The sequence below is a fragment of the Haliotis rufescens genome, unplaced genomic scaffold, assembly GCF_023055435.1.
Source record: "Haliotis rufescens isolate VD_foot unplaced genomic scaffold, xgHalRufe1.0.p SCAF_10, whole genome shotgun sequence".
Taxonomy (NCBI): Eukaryota; Metazoa; Mollusca; class Gastropoda; order Lepetellida; family Haliotidae; genus Haliotis; species Haliotis rufescens.
In genome coordinates this window covers 45621057-45640295 of record NW_025963780.1, presented here as the reverse complement: position 1 = coordinate 45640295, position 19239 = coordinate 45621057, and the positions used below count along the sequence as shown (strand labels likewise).

Genomic DNA, 19239 nt, shown 5'->3' with positions numbered 1-19239 from the left:
CATTGATATGGAAATTGACATGGACATTGACAACGACGGTGACATGGACATTGATATGGACGTAGACATGGACATTGATATGGACGGTGACATGGACGGTGACATGTACGTTGATATGGACATTGACATCGACGGTGACATGGACATTGATATGGACGTAGACATGGACATTGACAACGACGGTGACATGGACGGTGACATGTACATTGATATGGACATTGACATGTACATTTACATCGACGGTGACATGGACATTGATATGGACATTGACATCGACGGTGAAATGGACATTGATATGGACATGGACATTGATATGGACGGTGACATGTACATGTACATTGATATGGACGGTGACATGTACATTGATATGTACATTGACATGGACATTGACATGGACATTGATATCGACATTGACATCGACGGTGACATGGACGGTGACATGTACATTGATATGGACATTGATATGGACATTGTCATGGACATTGATATGGGCGGTGACATGGACATTGATATGGACATGGACATTGATATGGACATTGACATGGACATTGACATCGACGGTGACATGGACATTGACATGGACGGTGACATGGACATTGACATGGACATTGACATGGACGGGGACATGGACATTAATATGGACATTGACATGGACATTATTGTTTTGTGTTCAAAGAGTGAATAATTATTAACCTTAGCAGGCATTAACATGAATGAATCACTTACATGTCAAGCAGGTCTTTTGTGTGAATCCTGACTGGCAAGTGCAATTTCCGGAGCAGATTCCTGGGAAGCACGGGGATCGGTGAGAGCAGGCTTCAGCTGAACGAGGAAACAGAAAGGTGAACGACACACTCTTTAACCTTTGTATAGGTCAATAGGTCACATCTATGTGAAATTTGAATGGGACATTTGGGCACGCAGTCATCATCAACATGGGCACCAACTCCTTGCTAATTTGTTTCATATGTAAATCTATGCTTTTTTTGTTTGTTTGTTGTTTAACGCCGCACTCAGCAATTTTTCAGCTATATGACGGCGGTCTGTAAATAATCGAATCTGGACCAGACAATCCAGGGATTGACATCATGAGCATCAATCACGCAATTGGGATCGATGACATGCATGAACCAAGTCAGCGAGCCAGACCACCCGATCCCGTTAGTCGCCTCTTACGACAAGCAAAGTCGCCATTTACGGCAAGCATGGTTTGTTGAAGACCTAAGATCTATGCATAAAAATTCAGAGACACAAAACAAGACTGTATGACAAGAGGGTGACTTCAACTTTCCCATCATGTGGAGGATTATCCCAGCGACTCCAGCTTGTGGTGTCGACAGTTCACAAGTTGTGAGGTATAATCGAGCATGCTCTATCTACCAAGATTCCAAAGAGCATCATACCCTGGCTCAACAGGTTTGTATTAGGGTTACACTAGTCAAGGTCTTAGGACTCCAACATTGAAGTTCTTAGAAAAGTTTGTGATAGACACGTGAACAGTATTTCCGTATTTGACGTATCAGTGTCCAAGTTGATGTGTGATGCTATTCTGTATTTTGATCTGACCACATGCTCCCGTGTTTCTCCAGGTGAACACTTGACTTGTCTGTGCATGCCTGGTATCATCACTAGTCAACCGTGTTTCCTAAACTCATGCCACCGCCTCCGTGGTCTTGTGGTAGAGCGTCCGCCCGGAGAGCGGAAGGTCCAGGGTTCGATCCCGGGCCGCGTCATACAAAAAGACGTTAAAAGATTGTACTTGTTGTTACCCTGTCTGGCGCTCGGCATTAAGGGGCTAAAACAAGGACTGGTCGGCTCGGAGTCAGTATACTGTGTCTGAGTGGGGTATTCATGTTAAACTGCGGCATGGTATCTCAGTGAGCTAGCACTATAAATCGGCATCAGTCCGGACTAGTACAAGCAGCCACACACACACATGCATGCACGTCGCTATATAAGTGCAATAATCTTGGACACCCAATTTCACCTCACCTCACCTCACCTCCTAAACTCGTGGCCATGATATAGTCGGAATCGTACAATCGCCTTTAGAAGATGCTTCTCATGATATGATTATATAAAGGGGTGTGGCGCTGTAATTCAACACTCTTGGAATTGAGAAAACAAGATAATTATCAAGAAAATAATTCAGACGCAATGAAATATCCCACATATTTTCCAGAACAATATAAAACGTGTTTTTCTATTAATCAGAGCGCAGCACAAACTTCCGTTATTCTCCACTGTTTATTGTCGTTGTTCTGATGGTGTTCCTCATGCATGCGTCATACGTACTTCCTCGACAACTCGGACCAGTGTAACCAGCTCGGCATGCGCAGTTGCCCGGGTTAATGCACGTGCCACCTTTGCCGCACTCAGGATTACAGACAGCTGCAGAATAAAAAAACAGATAAGCCACTCAATTGATTTTTTAGCCACTCAATAGATAATAAAGCCACTCAATAGATTATAAAGCCACTCAATAGATAATAAAGCCACTCAATAGATAATAAAACCACTCAATAGATAATAAAGTAACTCAATAGATAATAAAGTAACTCAATAGATAATGAAGCCACTCAATAGATAATGAAGCCACTCAATAGTAACACCCAACAGTAAAACCACTCAATAGATAGAAAAGACAACAGCAAGGACATGACAATTATTACAGCAGGACTGTCTGTCAGTAGAGAAATCTCATGTTCAACAAGTTGCCTTCTGAACAGTCATGCCCAGCCGTGATATTGCTGGAACATTGCTCAAAGCGGGCGTAAAATCCAACTCCCAATCCAACTCACTTGCTCACTGAACAATCATGCATACATACAAAGGCTTAGAACAATCAATCAAGCAATGGCTGATCAGGACAATCAATCAACCAATGGCTTATCAGGACAATCAATCAACACATGACTTATCAGGACAATCAATCAACCCATGGCTTATCTGGACAATTCATCTACCATTGGCTTATCAGGACAATCAATCAACCCATGGCTTATCTGGACAATTCATCTACCATTGGCTTATCAGGACAATCAATCAACCCATGACTTATCTGGACAATTCATCTACCAATGGTTATTGCATGACAGTCTCATGTGTTTGTTTCCAGGAAGATTGTAGCATAAGACTACCAGTAGAGGGAAGCCAGATACTTCTCTCTAGATCAACAATACAAGAGAAAATGTTGCATCCCAGTTCAAAGACTCAGTCAGCTGATCCCGGATCAACAATTAAATCGACTGCTTCCCGGAACAAAAATATTGCAACACTTGCGATGGTTTTCGGGAACAAATATATATTATAACAAGTGCTATGCTTCCAAGAACAAATATAATGTAACACGTGCCATTGTTTCCAGGAACAATTACATTATAACACATGCAATTGCTTCTCGGAACAATTATTCTGTAACACGTGCGATTGCTTCCAGGACAAATTATATTGTAACACATGCAATTTCTTCTCGGAACAATTATTCTGTAACACGTGCGATTGCTTCCAGGGATAATTATATTGTAACACGTGTGATTGCTTCCAGGAATAATTATTCTGTAACACGTACGATTGCTTCCAGGAATAATTATATTGTAACACGTGTGACTGCGTTTTGTAACAACGGCTGGGGGCGCCACTCATTCACGCATTCACACATTCACACATTCACGCATTCACACATTCACGCATTCACCCATGAAGGGAATCCTGGAGTTCCCAGCGCCCGTTCAAACTGATATAATACCATATTTCTGTCTAGCGGAACTGAAATGATTTGGGGAGCGAACATTCAAAAGAAAGGACAAAGAAGAATGAAGTGCGCGTGGGTATTTGGCGAGTAGAGAGGCAGTGTGATTTGTTTGGTTACATGGTTCTCATAGGGAAATTGTTTTATCACAAATATTTGTTGCAGGATACCCAACATATTCACCGAATATTTTCCTCTGATAAAAATGATTTTTGTAAAGTATGAGTGAACCTACGCTGATCACAGCGACTGCCCTCGTAGCCCGAACAGCAGTAGCGTTCCGTCCTTATAACAGCCTTCCATACAGTCTTATAGGCGCAGCACCTGCAAACACGGAGTCAGAATGATGTGGTTAGAAGGATTACTGTTCAGAGCACGGACTGTTCATGAATCATTAATCTTTCTATCATGACATGCTATATATACGTCAACATATCGGTTGATCGCGTCCGCCGTGACACACCTATCATACTCCCTGACACAACCAGCATACACCGTGACAAAACTATCATACACTGTGACACAACTATCATACACTGTGACACAACCATCATACACCATGACAAAACTATCACACCATGACACACCATGACACAACTATCATACACCGTGAAAGAAGTATCATGCATTGTGACGCAACTATCATACACAATGACACAACTATCTTACACCGTGACACAACTATCATACACTGTGACACAACCATCATACACCGTAACACAACTATCACACACCGTAACACAACTATCATACACCATGACACAACTATCATACACCATGAAACAACTATCATACACTGTGACACAACTTTCACACAACTTGACACACATATCATACACCGTGACACACCTATCATACACAATGACACAACTATCATACACCATGACACGATTATCACACACTGTGACACAACTAAAATACACCGTGGCACAACTATCATACACGGTGACACACCTATCACATCCCGTGACACAACAACCATACACCATGATACAACAATCATACACAATGACAAATCTTTCATACGCTGTGACACAACTATCATACACCGTGACACAACCATCATAAACCATGACACACCGTGACAGACCTATGATACAACATGACACACCGTGACACACAATGACACATTTATCATACACGTTGTCACACCTATCATACGCCGTGACACAACTATCATACACCATGACACAACTATCATCCACTGTGACACAACCATCATACACCGTACACAACCATCATACACTGTGACACACCTATCATGCACCATGACTCACCGTGACTCACCGTCACATCCATGACACACCTACCATACACTGTGACACAACTATCATACACTGTGACACAATTATCATACACCGTGACACAATTATCATACACCGTGACACAACTATCATACACCGTGACACAACGTGACACACCTTTCATACACCGTGACACACCTATCATACACCATGACACACCTGCCATACAAGTATCTTTGATGCCAGTGGTAAATGGACCCTGTCATTCAAGGATTGAGGCTTTTCTTCATGACGTCGTTTCACGATCCCTGTGATGAGTGAACAGTAATGTTTGTATACACGGATATTCTTGATCAAAATAATGACTAGAAACTTACGCGACCCATGTCCTGAAGATACACACACGTACTCTCTCGGTCGTGCAGATGGTCGTCTGACAGAAGCCCCTGTAACAGACAATAAGGCCATTACTTACCTTGAACCCACATGTCCAGTGCAGGATGACCACACTATCAACATAGGATCAGTTCGGCTGCTGAGACAAACACTAAGATTACTAAACGGCCAAACTCTGAAGCCGCAGATTCAGATACCAGGATGGCCAGCAGAGTGTCAAGTACAAAACCCTGTATCAGACAACAAGACTATGAATCAATACTGTATGATCTGATTCCTTGAAACAGATATAAAATATCATCAAAGGGTCTATTCGTAATGCAAATAAAACCTATCTGTTATATATCGTGTCAGGTGATAAAGGTGTATCCCATAATGACGAAAACCTTTACCAAAGAACATATGTGATCAAAGAACACACGTGATCAAAAGTCAGGTTAAAACACTCTTCGAACAAATGAAAAAAATCAAAGTATGGTTAAATATTAAAGATCATGTAATACATTACAACTGATAAAATGTGTGTATTTTGTTAAATTTATGATGATCACGGAGTTTATACTGTGATTAAATTTATGTTAGATACTGACGACCAACTTGAGGTGTTTTGCTAATATTAAAACTCCGTCAACAAGGAAGTAAATCTTCGTTCTGTCATCATAAGATGGACGTGCATAATCCTCTTCAAGTACACAGATAGAGTAGATGCATGTCTCCACCTTCAAGTACACAGATAGAGTAGATGCATGTCTCCACCTTCAAGTACACAGATAGAATAGATGTATGTCTCCACCTTCAAGTACACAGATGGAGTAGATACATGTCTCCACCTTCAAGTACACAGATAGAGCAGATGTATGTCTCCACCTTCAAGTACACAGATAGAGTAGATGCATGTCTCCACCTTCAAGTACACAGATAGAGTAGATGCTTGTCTCCACCTTCAAGTACAGAGATAGTGTAGATGCATGTCTCCACCTTCAAGTACACAGATAGAGTAGATGTATGTCTCCACTTTCAAGTACACAGATAGAGTAGATGCATGTCTCCACCTTGAAGTACACAGATAGTGTAGATGCATGTCTCCACCTTCAAGTACACAGATAGAGTAGATGTATGTCTCCACCTTTAAGTAAACAGATAGAGTAGATGCATGTCTCCACCGTCAAGTACACAGATAGTGTAGATGCATGTCTCCACCTTCAAGTACACAGATAGAGTAGATGTATGTCTCCACCTTCAAGTACACAGATAGAGTAGATGCATGTCTCCACCTTCAAGTACACAGATAGAGTAGATGTATGTCGCCACCTTCAAGTACACAGATAGAGTAGATGCATGTCTCCACCTTCAAGTACACAGATAGAGTAGATGTATGTCTCCACCTTCAAGTACACGTATAGAGTAGATGCATGTCTCCACTTCCAAGTACACAGATAGTGTAGATGCATGTCTCCACCTTCAAGTACACAGATAGAGTAGATGTATGTCTCCACCTTCAAGTACACAGATAGAATAGATGTATGTCTCCACCTTCAAGTACACAGTTAGAGTAGATGCATGTCTCCACCTTCAAGTACACGTATAGAGTAGATGCATGTCTCCACTTCCAAGTACACAGATAGTGTAGATGCATGTCTCCACTTCCAAGTACACAGATAGTGTAGATGCATGTCTCCACCTTCAAGTACACAGATAGAGTAGATGTATGTCTCCACCTTCAAGTACACAGATGGAATAGATGTATGTCTCCACCTTCAAGTACACAGATAGAGTAGATGTATGTCTCCACCTTCAAGTACACAGATAGAATAGATGTATGTCTCCACCTTCAAGTACACAGATAGAGTAGATGCATGTCTCCACTTTCAAGTAAAGAGATAGAGTAGATGTATCTCTCCACTTTCAAGTACACAGATAGAGCAGATGTATGTCTCCACCTTCAAGTACACAGATACAGTAGATGTATCTCTCCACCTTCAAGTACACATATAGAGTAGATGCATGTCTCCACCTCCAAGTACACAGATAGTGTAGATGCATGTCTCCCCCTTCAAGTACACAGATAGAGGAGATGCATGTCTCCACCTTCAAGTACACAGATAGAGGAGATGCATGTCTCCACCTTCAAGTACACAGATAGAGTAGATGCATGTCTCCACCTTCAAGTACACAGATAGAGTAGATGCATTTCTCCACCTTCAAGTACACAGATAGAGTAGATGTATGTCTCCACCTTCAAGTACACAGATAGAGTAGATGCATGTCTCCATCTTCAAGTACACAGAGAGAGTAGATGCATGTCTCCACCTTCAAGTACACAGATAGAGCACATGTATGTCTCCACCTTCAAGTAAAGAGATAGAGTAGATGCATGTCTCCACCTTCAAGTACAGAGATAGAGTAGATATATGTCTCCACCTTCAAGTACACAGATAGAGCAGATGCATGTCTCCACCTTCAAGTACACAGATAGAATAGATGCATGTCAGCACCATCAAGTACACAGATAGAGCAGATGTATGTCTCCAACTTCAAGTACAGAAATAGTGTAAATGCATTTCTCCACCTTCAAGTACACAGATAGGGTAGATGTATGTCTCCACCTTCAAGTACACAGATAGAGTAGATGCATGTCTCCATCTTCAAGTACACAGTTAGTGTAGATGCATATCTCCACCTTCAAGTACACAGATAGAGCACATGTATGTCTCCACCTTCAAGTAAAGAGATAGAGTAGATGCATGTCTCCACCTTCAAGTACAGAGATAGAGTAGATGTATGTCTCCACCTTCAAGTACACAGATAGAGTAGATGCATGTCTCCATCTTCAAGTACACAGAGAGAGTAGATGCATGTCTCCACCTTCAAGTACACAGATAGAGCACATGTATGTCTCCACCTTCAAGTAAAGAAATAGAGTAGATGCATGTCTCCACCTTCAAGTACAGAGATAGAGTAGATATATGTCTCCACCTTCAAGTACACAGATAGAGCAGATGCATGTCTCCACCTTCAAGTACACAGATAGAATAGATGCATGTCAGCACCATCAAGTACACAGATAGAGCAGATGTATGTCTCCAACTTCAAGTACAGAAATAGTGTAAATGCATTTCTCCACCTTCAAGTAAACAGATAGGGTAGATGTATGTCTCCACCTTCAAGTACACAGATAGAGTAGATGCATGTCTCCATCTTCAAGTACACAGTTAGTGTAGATGCATATCTCCACCTTCAAGTACACAGATAGAGCACATGTATGTCTCCACCTTCAAGTAAAGAGATAGAGTAGATGCATGTCTCCACCTTCAAGTACAGAGATAGAGTAGATATATGTCTCCACCTTCAAGTACACAGATAGAGCAGATGCATGTCTCCACCTTCAAGTACACAGATAGAATAGATGCATGTCAGCACCATCAAGTACACAGATAGAGCAGATGTATGTCTCCAACTTCAAGTACAGAAATAGTGTAAATGCATTTCTCCACCTTCAAGTACACAGATAGGGTAGATGTATGTCTCCACCTTCAAGTACACAGATAGAGTAGATGCATGTCTCCACTTTCAAGTACACAGATAGAGTAGATGTATGTCTCCCCCTTCAAGTACACAGATAGAGGAGATGCATTTCTCCACCTTCAAGTACACAGATAGAGTAGATGTATGTCTCCACCTTCAAGTACACAGATAGAGTAGATGCATTTCTCCACCTTCAAGTACACAGATATAGTAGATGTATGCCTCCACCTTCAAGTACACAGATAGAGTAGATGCATGTCTCCACCTTCAAGTACACAGATAGAGTAGATGCATGTCTCCACCTTCAAGTACACAGATAGAGAAGATGCATGTCTCCATCTTAAAGTTCACAGTTAGTGTAGATGCATATCTCCACCTTCAAGTACACAGATAGAGTAGATGTATGTCTCCACCTTCAAGTACACAGATAGAGTAGATGCATGTCTCCACCTTCAAGTACAGAGATAGAGTAGATGCATGTCTCCACCTTCATGTACACAGTTAGTTTAGATGCATATCTCCAGCTTCAAGTACACAGATAGAGTAGATGTATGTCTCTACCTTCAAGTACACAGATAGAGTAGATGCATGTCTCCACTTTCAAGTACACAGATAGAGTAGATGTATGTCGCCACCTTCAAGTACACAGATAGAGTAGATGCATGTCTCCACCTTCAAGTACACAGAGAGAGTAGATGTATGTCTCCACCTTCAAGTAGACAGATAGAGTAGATGCATGTCTCCACTTTCAAGTACAGAGATAGAGTAGATGTATCTCTCCACTTTCAAGTACACAGATAGAGCAGATGTATGTCTCCACCTTCAAGTACACAAATAGTGTAGATGCATGTCTCCACCTTCAACTACACAGATAGAGTAGATGTATGTCTCCACCTTCAAGTACACAGATAGAGTAGATGCATGTCTCCACCTTCAAGTACACAGATACAGTAGATGTATCTCTCCACCTTCAATTACACATATAGAGTAGATGCATGTCTCCACCTCCAAGTACACAGATAGTGTAGATGCATGTCTCCCCCTTCAAGTACACAGATAGAGGAGATGCATGTCTCCACCTTCAAGTACACAGATAGAGGAGATGCATGTCTCCACCTTCAAGTACACAGATAGAGTAGATGCATGTCTCCACCTTCATGTACGCAGATAGAGTAGATGCATTTCTCCACCTTCAAGTACACAGATAGAGTAGATATATGTCTCCACCTTCAAGTACACAGATAGAGTAGATGCATGTCTCCATCTTCAAGAACACAGAGAGAGTAGATGCATGTCTCCACCTTCAAGTACACAGTTAGTGTAGATGCATATCTCCACCTTCAAGTACACAGATAGAGCAGATGTATGTCTCCACCTTCAAGTAAAGAGATAGAGTAGATGCATGTCTCCACCTTCAAGTACAGAGATAGAGTAGGTATATGTCTCCACCTTCAAGTACACAGATAGAGCAGATGCATGTCTCCACCTTCAAGTACACAGATAGAATAGATGCATGTCAGCACCATCAAGTACACAGATAGAGCAGATGTATGTCTCCAACTTCAAGTACAGAAATAGTGTAAATGCATTTCTCCACCTTCAAGAACACAGATAGGGTAGATGTATGTCTCCACCTTCAAGTACACAGATAGAGTAGATGCATGTCTCCACTTTCAAGTACACAGATAGAGTAGATGTATGTCTCCCCCTTCAAGTACACAGATAGAGGAGATGCATTTCTCCACCTTCAAGTACACAGATAGAGTAGATGTATGTCTCCACCTTCAAGTACACAGATAGAGTAGATGCATTTCTCCACCTTCAAGTACACAGATAGAGTAGATGTATGTCTCCACCTTCAAGTACAAAGATAGAGTAGATGCATGTCTCCACCTTCAAGTACACAGATAGAGTAGATGTATGTCTCCACCTTCAAGTACACAGATAGAGTAGATGCATGTCTCCACCTTCAAGTACAGAGATAGAGTAGATGCATGTCTCCACCTTCATGTACACAGTCAGTTTAGATGCATATCTCCAGCTTCAAGTACACAGATAGAGTAGATGTATGTCTCCACCTTCAAGTACAGAGATAGAACAGATGCATGTCTCCACCTTCAAGTACACAGATAGAGTAGATGCATGTCTCCACCTTCAAGTACAGAGATAGAGTAGATGTATGTCTCCACCTTCAAGTACACAGATAGAGTAGTTCCATGTCTCCACCTTCAAGTACACAGATACAGTAGATGTATCTCTCCACCTTCAAGTACACATAGAGAGTAGATGCATGTCTCCACCTCAAAGTACACAGATAGTGTAGATGCATGTCTCCACCTTCAAGTACACAGATAGAGGAGATGCATGTCTCCACCTTGAAGTACACAGTTATTGTAGTTGCATATCTCCACCTTCAAGTACACAGATAGAGTAGATGTATGTCTCTACCTTCAAGTACACAGATACAGTAGATGTATCTCTCCACCTTCAATTACACATATAGAGTAGATGCATGTCTCCACCTCCAAGTACACAGATAGTGTAGATGCATGTCTCCCCCTTCAAGTACACAGATAGAGGAGATGCATGTCTCCACCTTCAAGTACACAGATAGAGGAGATGCATGTCTCCACCTTCAAGTACACAGATAGAGTAGATGCATGTCTCCACCTTCAAGTACACAGATAGAGTAGATATATGTCTCCACCTTCAAGTACACAGATAGAGTAGATGCATGTCTCCATCTTCAAGTACACAGAGAGAGTAGATGCATGTCTCCACCTTTAAGTACACAGTTAGTGTAGATGCATATCTCCACCTTCAAGTACACAGATAGAGCACATGTATGTCTCCACCTTCAAGTAAAGAGATAGAGTAGATGCATGTCTCCACCTTCAAGTACAGAGATAGAGTAGGTATATGTCTCCACCTTCAAGTACACAGATAGAGCAGATGCATGTCTCCACCTTCAAGTACACAGATAGAATAGATGCATGTCAGCACCATCAAGTACACAGATAGAGCAGATGTATGTCTCCAACTTCAAGTACAGAAATAGTGTAAATGCATTTCTCCACCTTCAAGAACACAGATAGGGTAGATGTATGTCTCCACCTTCAAGTACACAGATAGAGTAGATGCATGTCTCCACTTTCAAGTACACAGATAGAGTAGATGTATGTCTCCCCCTTCAAGTACACAGATAGAGGAGATGCATTTCTCCACCTTCAAGTACACAGATAGAGTAGATGTATGTCTCCACCTTCAAGTACACAGATAGAGTAGATGCATTTCTCCACCTTCAAGTACACAGATAGAGTAGATGTATGTCTCCACCTTCAAGTACAAAGATAGAGTAGATGCATGTCTCCACCTTCAAGTACACAGATAGAGTAGATGTATGTCTCCACCTTCAAGTACACAGATAGAGTAGATGCATGTCTCCACCTTCAAGTACAGAGATAGAGTACATGCATGTCTCCACCTTCATGTACACAGTCAGTTTAGATGCATATCTCCAGCTTCAAGTACACAGATAGAGTAGATGTATGTCTCCACCTTCAAGTACAGAGATAGAACAGATGCATGTCTCCACCTTCAAGTACACAGATAGAGTAGATGCATGTCTCCACCTTCAAGTACAGAGATAGAGTAGATGTATGTCTCCACCTTCAAGTACACAGATAGAGTAGTTGCATGTCTCCACCTTCAAGTACACAGATACAGTAGATGTATCTCTCCACCTTCAAGTACACATAGAGAGTAGATGCATGTCTCCACCTCAAAGTACACAGATAGTGTAGATGCATGTCTCCACCTTCAAGTACACAGATAGAGGAGATGCATGTCTCCACCTTGAAGTACACAGTTATTGTAGTTGCATATCTCCACCTTCAAGTACACAGATAGAGTAGATGTATGTCTCTACCTTCAAGTACACAGATACAGTAGATGTATCTCTCCACCTTCAATTACACATATAGAGTAGATGCATGTCTCCACCTCCAAGTACACAGATAGTGTAGATGCATGTCTCCCCCTTCAAGTACACAGATAGAGGAGATGCATGTCTCCACCTTCAAGTACACAGATAGAGGAGATGCATGTCTCCACCTTCAAGTACACAGATAGAGTAGATGCATGTCTCCACCTTCAAGTACACAGATAGAGTAGATGCATTTCTCCACCTTCAAGTACACAGATAGAGTAGATATATGTCTCCACCTTCAAGTACACAGATAGAGTAGATGCATGTCTCCATCTTCAAGTACACAGAGAGAGTAGATGCATGTCTCCACCTTCAAGTACACAGTTAGTGTAGATGCATATCTCCACCTTCAAGTACTCAGATAGAGCACATGTATGTCTCCACCTTCAAGTAAAGAGATAGAGTAGATGCATGTCTCCACCTTCAAGTACAGAGATAGAGTAGGTATATGTCTCCACCTTCAAGTACACAGATAGAGCAGATGCATGTCTCCACCTTCAAGTACACAGATAGAATAGATGCATGTCAGCACCATCAAGTACACAGATAGAGCAGATGTATGTCTCCAACTTCAAGTACAGAAATAGTGTAAATGCATTTCTCCACCTTCAAGAACACAGATAGGGTAGATGTATGTCTCCACCTTCAAGTACACAGATAGAGTGGATGCATGTCTCCACTTTCAAGTACACAGATAGAGTAGATGTATGTCTCCCCCTTCAAGTACACAGATAGAGGAGATGCATTTCTCCACCTTCAAGTACACAGATAGAGTAGATGTATGTCTCCACCTTCAAGTACACAGATAGAGTAGATGCATTTCTCCACCTTCAAGTACACAGATAGAGTAGATGTATGTCTCCACCTTCAAGTACACAGATAGAGTAGATGCATGTCTCCACCTTCAAGTACACAGATAGAGTAGATGTATGTCTCCACCTTCAAGTACACAGATAGAGTAGATGCATGTCTCCACCTTCAAGTACAGAGAGAGAGTAGATGCATGTCTCCACCTTCATGTACACAGTCAGTTTAGATGCATATCTCCAGCTTCAAGTACACAGATAGAGTAGATGTATGTCTCCACCTTCAAGTACAGAGATAGAACAGATGCATGTCTCCACCTTCAAGTACACAGATAGAGTAGATGCATGTCTCCACCTTCAAGTACAGAGATAGAGTAGATGTATGTCTCCACCTTCAAGTACACAGATAGAGTAGTTGCATGTCTCCACCTTCAAGTACACAGATGCAGTAGATGTATCTCTCCACCTTCAAGTACACATAGAGAGTAGATGCAAGTCTCCACCTCAAAGTACACAGATAGTGTAGATGCATGTCTCCACCTTCAAGTACACAGATAGAGGAGATGCATGTCTCCACCTTGAAGTACACAGTTATTGTAGTTGCATATCTCCACCTTCAAGTACACAGATAGAGTAGATGTATGTCTCTACCTTCAAGTACACAGATAGAGTAGATGCATGTCTCCACCTTCAAGTACAGAGATAGAGTAGATGCATCTCTCCACCTTCAAGTACACAGTTAGTGTAGATGCATATCTCCACCTTCAAGTACACAGATAGAGTAGATGTATGTCTCTACCTTCAAGTACACAGATAGAGTAGATGCATGTCTCCACCTTCAAGTACAGAGATAGAGTAGATGCATGTCTCCACCTTCAAGTACACAGTTAGTGTAGATGCATATCTCCACCTTCAAGTACACAGATAGAGTAGATGCATGTCTCCACCTTCAAGTACACAGATAGAGTAGATGCATGTCTCCACCTTCAAGTACACAGATAGAATAGATGTATGTCTCCACCTTCAGGTACACAGACAGAGTAGATGCATGCCTCAACCTTCAAGTACACAGATAGAGTACATGCATGTATCCACCTTCAAGTACACAGATATAGTAGATGTATGTCTCCACCTTGAAGTACACAGACAGAGTAGATGCATGCCTCCACCTTCAAGTACACAGATAGAGTAGATGCATGTATCCACCTTCAAGTACACAGATAGAGTAGATGCATGTATCCACCTTCAAGTACACAGATAGAATAGATGTATGTCTCCACCTTCAGGTACACAGACAGAGTAGATGCATGCCTCAACCTTCAAGTACACAGATAGAGTACATGCATGTATCCACCTTCAAGTACACAGATATAGTAGATGTATGTCTCCACCTTGAAGTACACAGACAGAGTAGATGCATGCCTCCACCTTCAAGTACACAGATAGAGTAGATGCATGTATCCACCTTCAAGTACACAGATAGAGTAGATGCATGTATCCACCTTCAAGTACACAGATAGAGTAGATGCATGTCTCCACCTCGAAGTACAAAGATAGAGTAGATGTAGGTCTCCACCTTCACGTACACAGATAGAGTAGATGCATGTCTCCACCTTGAAGTACAAAGATAGAGTAGATGTATGTCTCCACCTTCAAGTACACAGATAGAGTAGATGTATGTCTCCACCTTCAAGTACACATATAGAGCAGATGCATGTCTCCACCTTCAAGTACACAGATAGAGTAGATGCATGTCTCCACCTTCAAGTACACAGATAGAGTAGATGTATGTCTCCACCTTCAAGTACACAGATAGAGTAGATGCATGTCTCCACCTTGAAGTACACAGATAGATTAGATGCATGTCTCCACCTTCAAGTACCGAGATAGAGTAGGTGTATGTCTCCACCTTCAAGTACACAGATAGAGTAGATGCATGTCTCCACCTTCAAGTACACAGATAGAGTAGATGTATGTCTCCACCTTCAAGTACACAGATAGAATAGATGTATGTCTCCACCTTCAAGTACACAGACAGAGTAGATGCATGCCTCCACCTTCAAGTACACAGATAGAGTAGATGCATGTATCCACCTTCAAGTACACAGATAGAGTAGATGGATGTATCCACCTTCAAGTACACAGATAGAGTAGATGTATGTCTCCACTTTCAAGTACACAGATAGAGTAGATGCATGTCTCCACCTTCAAGTACACAGATAGATTAGATGCATGTCTCCAACTTCAAGTACCGAGATAGAGTAGATGCATGTCTCCACTTCCAAGTACCGAGATAGAGTAGATGCATGTCTCCACCTTCAAGTCCACAGATAGAGTAGAAGCATGTCTCCACCTTCAAGTACACAGATAGATTAGATGCATGTCTCCACCTTCAAGTACACAGATAGATTAGATGCATGTCTCCACCTTCAAGTACACAGATAGAGAAGATGCATGTCTCCACCTTCTAGTACACAGATAGAGTAGATGTATGTCTCCACCTTCAAGTACACAGATAGAGTAGATGTATGTCTCCACCTTCAACTACACAGATAGAGTAGATGCATGTCTCCACCTTCAAGTACACAGATAGAGTAGATGCATGTTTACAACTTCAAGTACACAAAGTAGATGTATGTCTCCACCTTCAAGTACACAGATAGAGTAGATGTATGTCTCCACCTTCAAGTACACTAATAGAGTAGATGCATGTCTCCACCTTGAAGTACAAAGATAGAGTAGATGTATTTCTCCACCTTCAAGTACACAGATAGAGTAGATGCATGTCTCCACCTCGAAGTACAAAGACAGAGTAGATGTAGGTCTCCACCTTCACGTACACAGATAGAGTAGATGCATGTCTCCACCTTGAAGTACAAAGATAGAGTAGATGTATGTCTCCACCTTCACTTAAACAGATAGAGTAGATGTATGTCTCCACCTTCAAGTACACATATAGAGCAGATGCATGTCTCCACCTTCAAGTACACAGATAGAGTAGATGCATGTCTCCACCTTCAAGTACACAGATAGAGTAGATGTATGTCTCCACCTTCAAGTACACAGATAGAGTAGATGCATGTCTCCACCTTCAAGTACACAGATAGATTAGATGCATGTCTCCACCTTCAAGTACCGAGATAGAGTAGATGTATGTCTCCACCTTCAAGTACACAGATAGAGCAGATGCATGTCTCCACCTTCAAGTACACAGATAGAGGAGATGCATGCCTCCACCTTCAAGTACACAGATAGAGTAGATGCATGTATCCACCTTCAAGTACACAGATAGAGTAGATGGATGTCTCCACCTTCAAGTACACAGATAGAGTAGATGTATGTCTCCACTTTCAAGTACACAGATAGAGTAGATGCATGTCTCCACCTTCAAGTACACAGATAGATTAGATGCATCACTCCAACTTCAAGTACCGTGATAGAGTAGATGCATGTCTCCACTTCCAAGTACCGAGATAGAGTAGATGCATGTATCCACCTTCAAGTACACAGATAGAGTAGATGCATGTCTCCACCTCGAAGTACAAAGATAGAGTAGATGTATGTCTCCACCTTCAAGTACACAGACAGAGTAGATGCATGCCTCCACCTTCAAGTACACAGATAGAGTACATGCATGTCTCCACCTTCAAGTACACAGATAGAGTACATGCATGTCTCCACCTTCAAGTACACAGATAGAGTACATGCATGTCTCCACCTTCAAGTACACAGATAGAGTAGATGCATGTCTCCACCTCGAAGTACAAAGATAGAGTAGATGTTGGTCTCCACCTTCAAGTACACAGACAGAGTAGATGCATGCCTCCACCTTCAAGTACACAGATAGAGTAGATGCATGTCTCCACCTTCAAGTACACAGATAGAGTAGATGCATGTCTCCACCTCGAAGTACAAAGATAGAGTAGATGTTGGTCTCCACCTTCAAGTACACAGACAGAGTAGATGCATGCCTCCACCTTCAAGTACACAGATAGAGTAGATGCATGTCTCCACCTTCAAGTACACAGATAGAGTAGATGCATGTCTCCACCTCGAAGTACAAAGATAGAGAAGATGTTGGTCTCCACCTTCAAGTACACAGACAGAGTAGATGCATGTCTCCACCTCGAAGTACACAGATAGAGTAGATGTATCTCTCCACCTTCAAGTACACAGATAGAGCAGATGCATGTCTCCACCTTCAAGTACACAGATAGAGTAGATGCATGTCTCCACCTCGAAGTACAAAGATAGAGTAGATGTATGTCTCCACCTTCAAGTACACAGACAGAGTAGATGCATGCCTCCACCTTCAAGTACACAGATAGAGTAGATGCATGTCTCCACCTTCAAGTACACAGATAGAGTAGATGCGTGTCTCCACCTTCAAGTACACAGATAGAATAGAAGTATGTCTCCACCTTCAAGTACACAGACAGAGTAGATGCATGCCTCCACCTTCAAGTACACAGATAGAGTAGATGCATGTATCCACCTTCAAGTACACAGATAGAGTAGATGCCTGTATCCACCTTCAAGTACACAGATAGAGTAGATGTATGTCTCCACTTTCAAGTACACAGATAGAGTAGATGCATGTCTCCACCTTCAAGTACACAGATAGATTAGATGCATGTCTCCACCTCGAAGTACAAAGATAGAGTAGATGTAGGTCTCCACCTTCAAGTACAGAGATAGAGTAGATGCATGTCTCCACCTTCAAGTACACAGTTAGTGTAGATGCATATCTCCACCTTCAAGTACACAGATAGAGTACATGTATGTCTCCACCTTCAAGTACACAGATAGAGTAGATGCATGTCTCCACCTTCAAGTACACAGATAGAGTAGATGCATGTCTCCACCTTCAAGTACAGAGATAGAGTAGATGTTGGTCTCCACCTTCAAGTACACAGTTAGTGTAGATGCATATCTCCACCTTCAAGTACACAGATAGAGTAGATGCATGTCTCCACCTTCAAGTACACAGATAGAGTAGATGCATGTCTCCACCTTCAAGTACACAGATAGAATAGATGTATGTCTCCACCTTCAGGTACACAGACAGAGTAGATGCATGCCTCAACCTTCAAGTACACAGATAGAGTACATGCATGTATCCACCTTCAAGTACACAGATAGAGTAGATGTATGTCTCCACCTTGAAGTACACAGACAGAGTAGATGCATGCCTCCACCTTCAAGTACACAGATAGAGTAGATGCATGTATCCACCTTCAAGTACACAGATAGAGTAGATGCATGTATCCACCTTCAAGTACACAGATAGAGTAGATGTATGTCTCCACTTTCAAGTACACAGATAGAGCAGATGCATGTCTCCACCTCGAAGTACAAAGATAGAGTAGATGTAGGTCTCCACCTTCACGTACACAGATAGAGTAGATGCATGTCTCCACCTTGAAGTACAAAGATAGAGTAGATGTATGTCTCCACCTTCACGTAAACAGATAGAGTAGATGTATGTCTCCACCTTCAAGTACACATATAGAGCAGATGCATGTCTCC

The 19239-nt window shown here is 41.8% G+C and overlaps 1 protein-coding gene across 1 annotated transcript in view; it reads right to left on the bottom strand.

Annotated features, from left to right (window-relative positions):
* LOC124128448 overlaps positions 1–19239 on the bottom strand; it is a 102494-nt gene that overhangs the window by 39566 nt on the left and 43689 nt on the right. The window contains exons 3-6 of the mRNA XM_048391362.1: positions 5373–5441; positions 3987–4075; positions 2296–2391; positions 727–822 (exon numbers count right to left, since the gene is read on the bottom strand). Of these exons, the coding sequence (XP_048247319.1) occupies positions 727–822; positions 2296–2391; positions 3987–4075; positions 5373–5441 (350 nt within the window). The remainder of the gene's footprint in view (positions 1–726; positions 823–2295; positions 2392–3986; positions 4076–5372; positions 5442–19239) is intronic.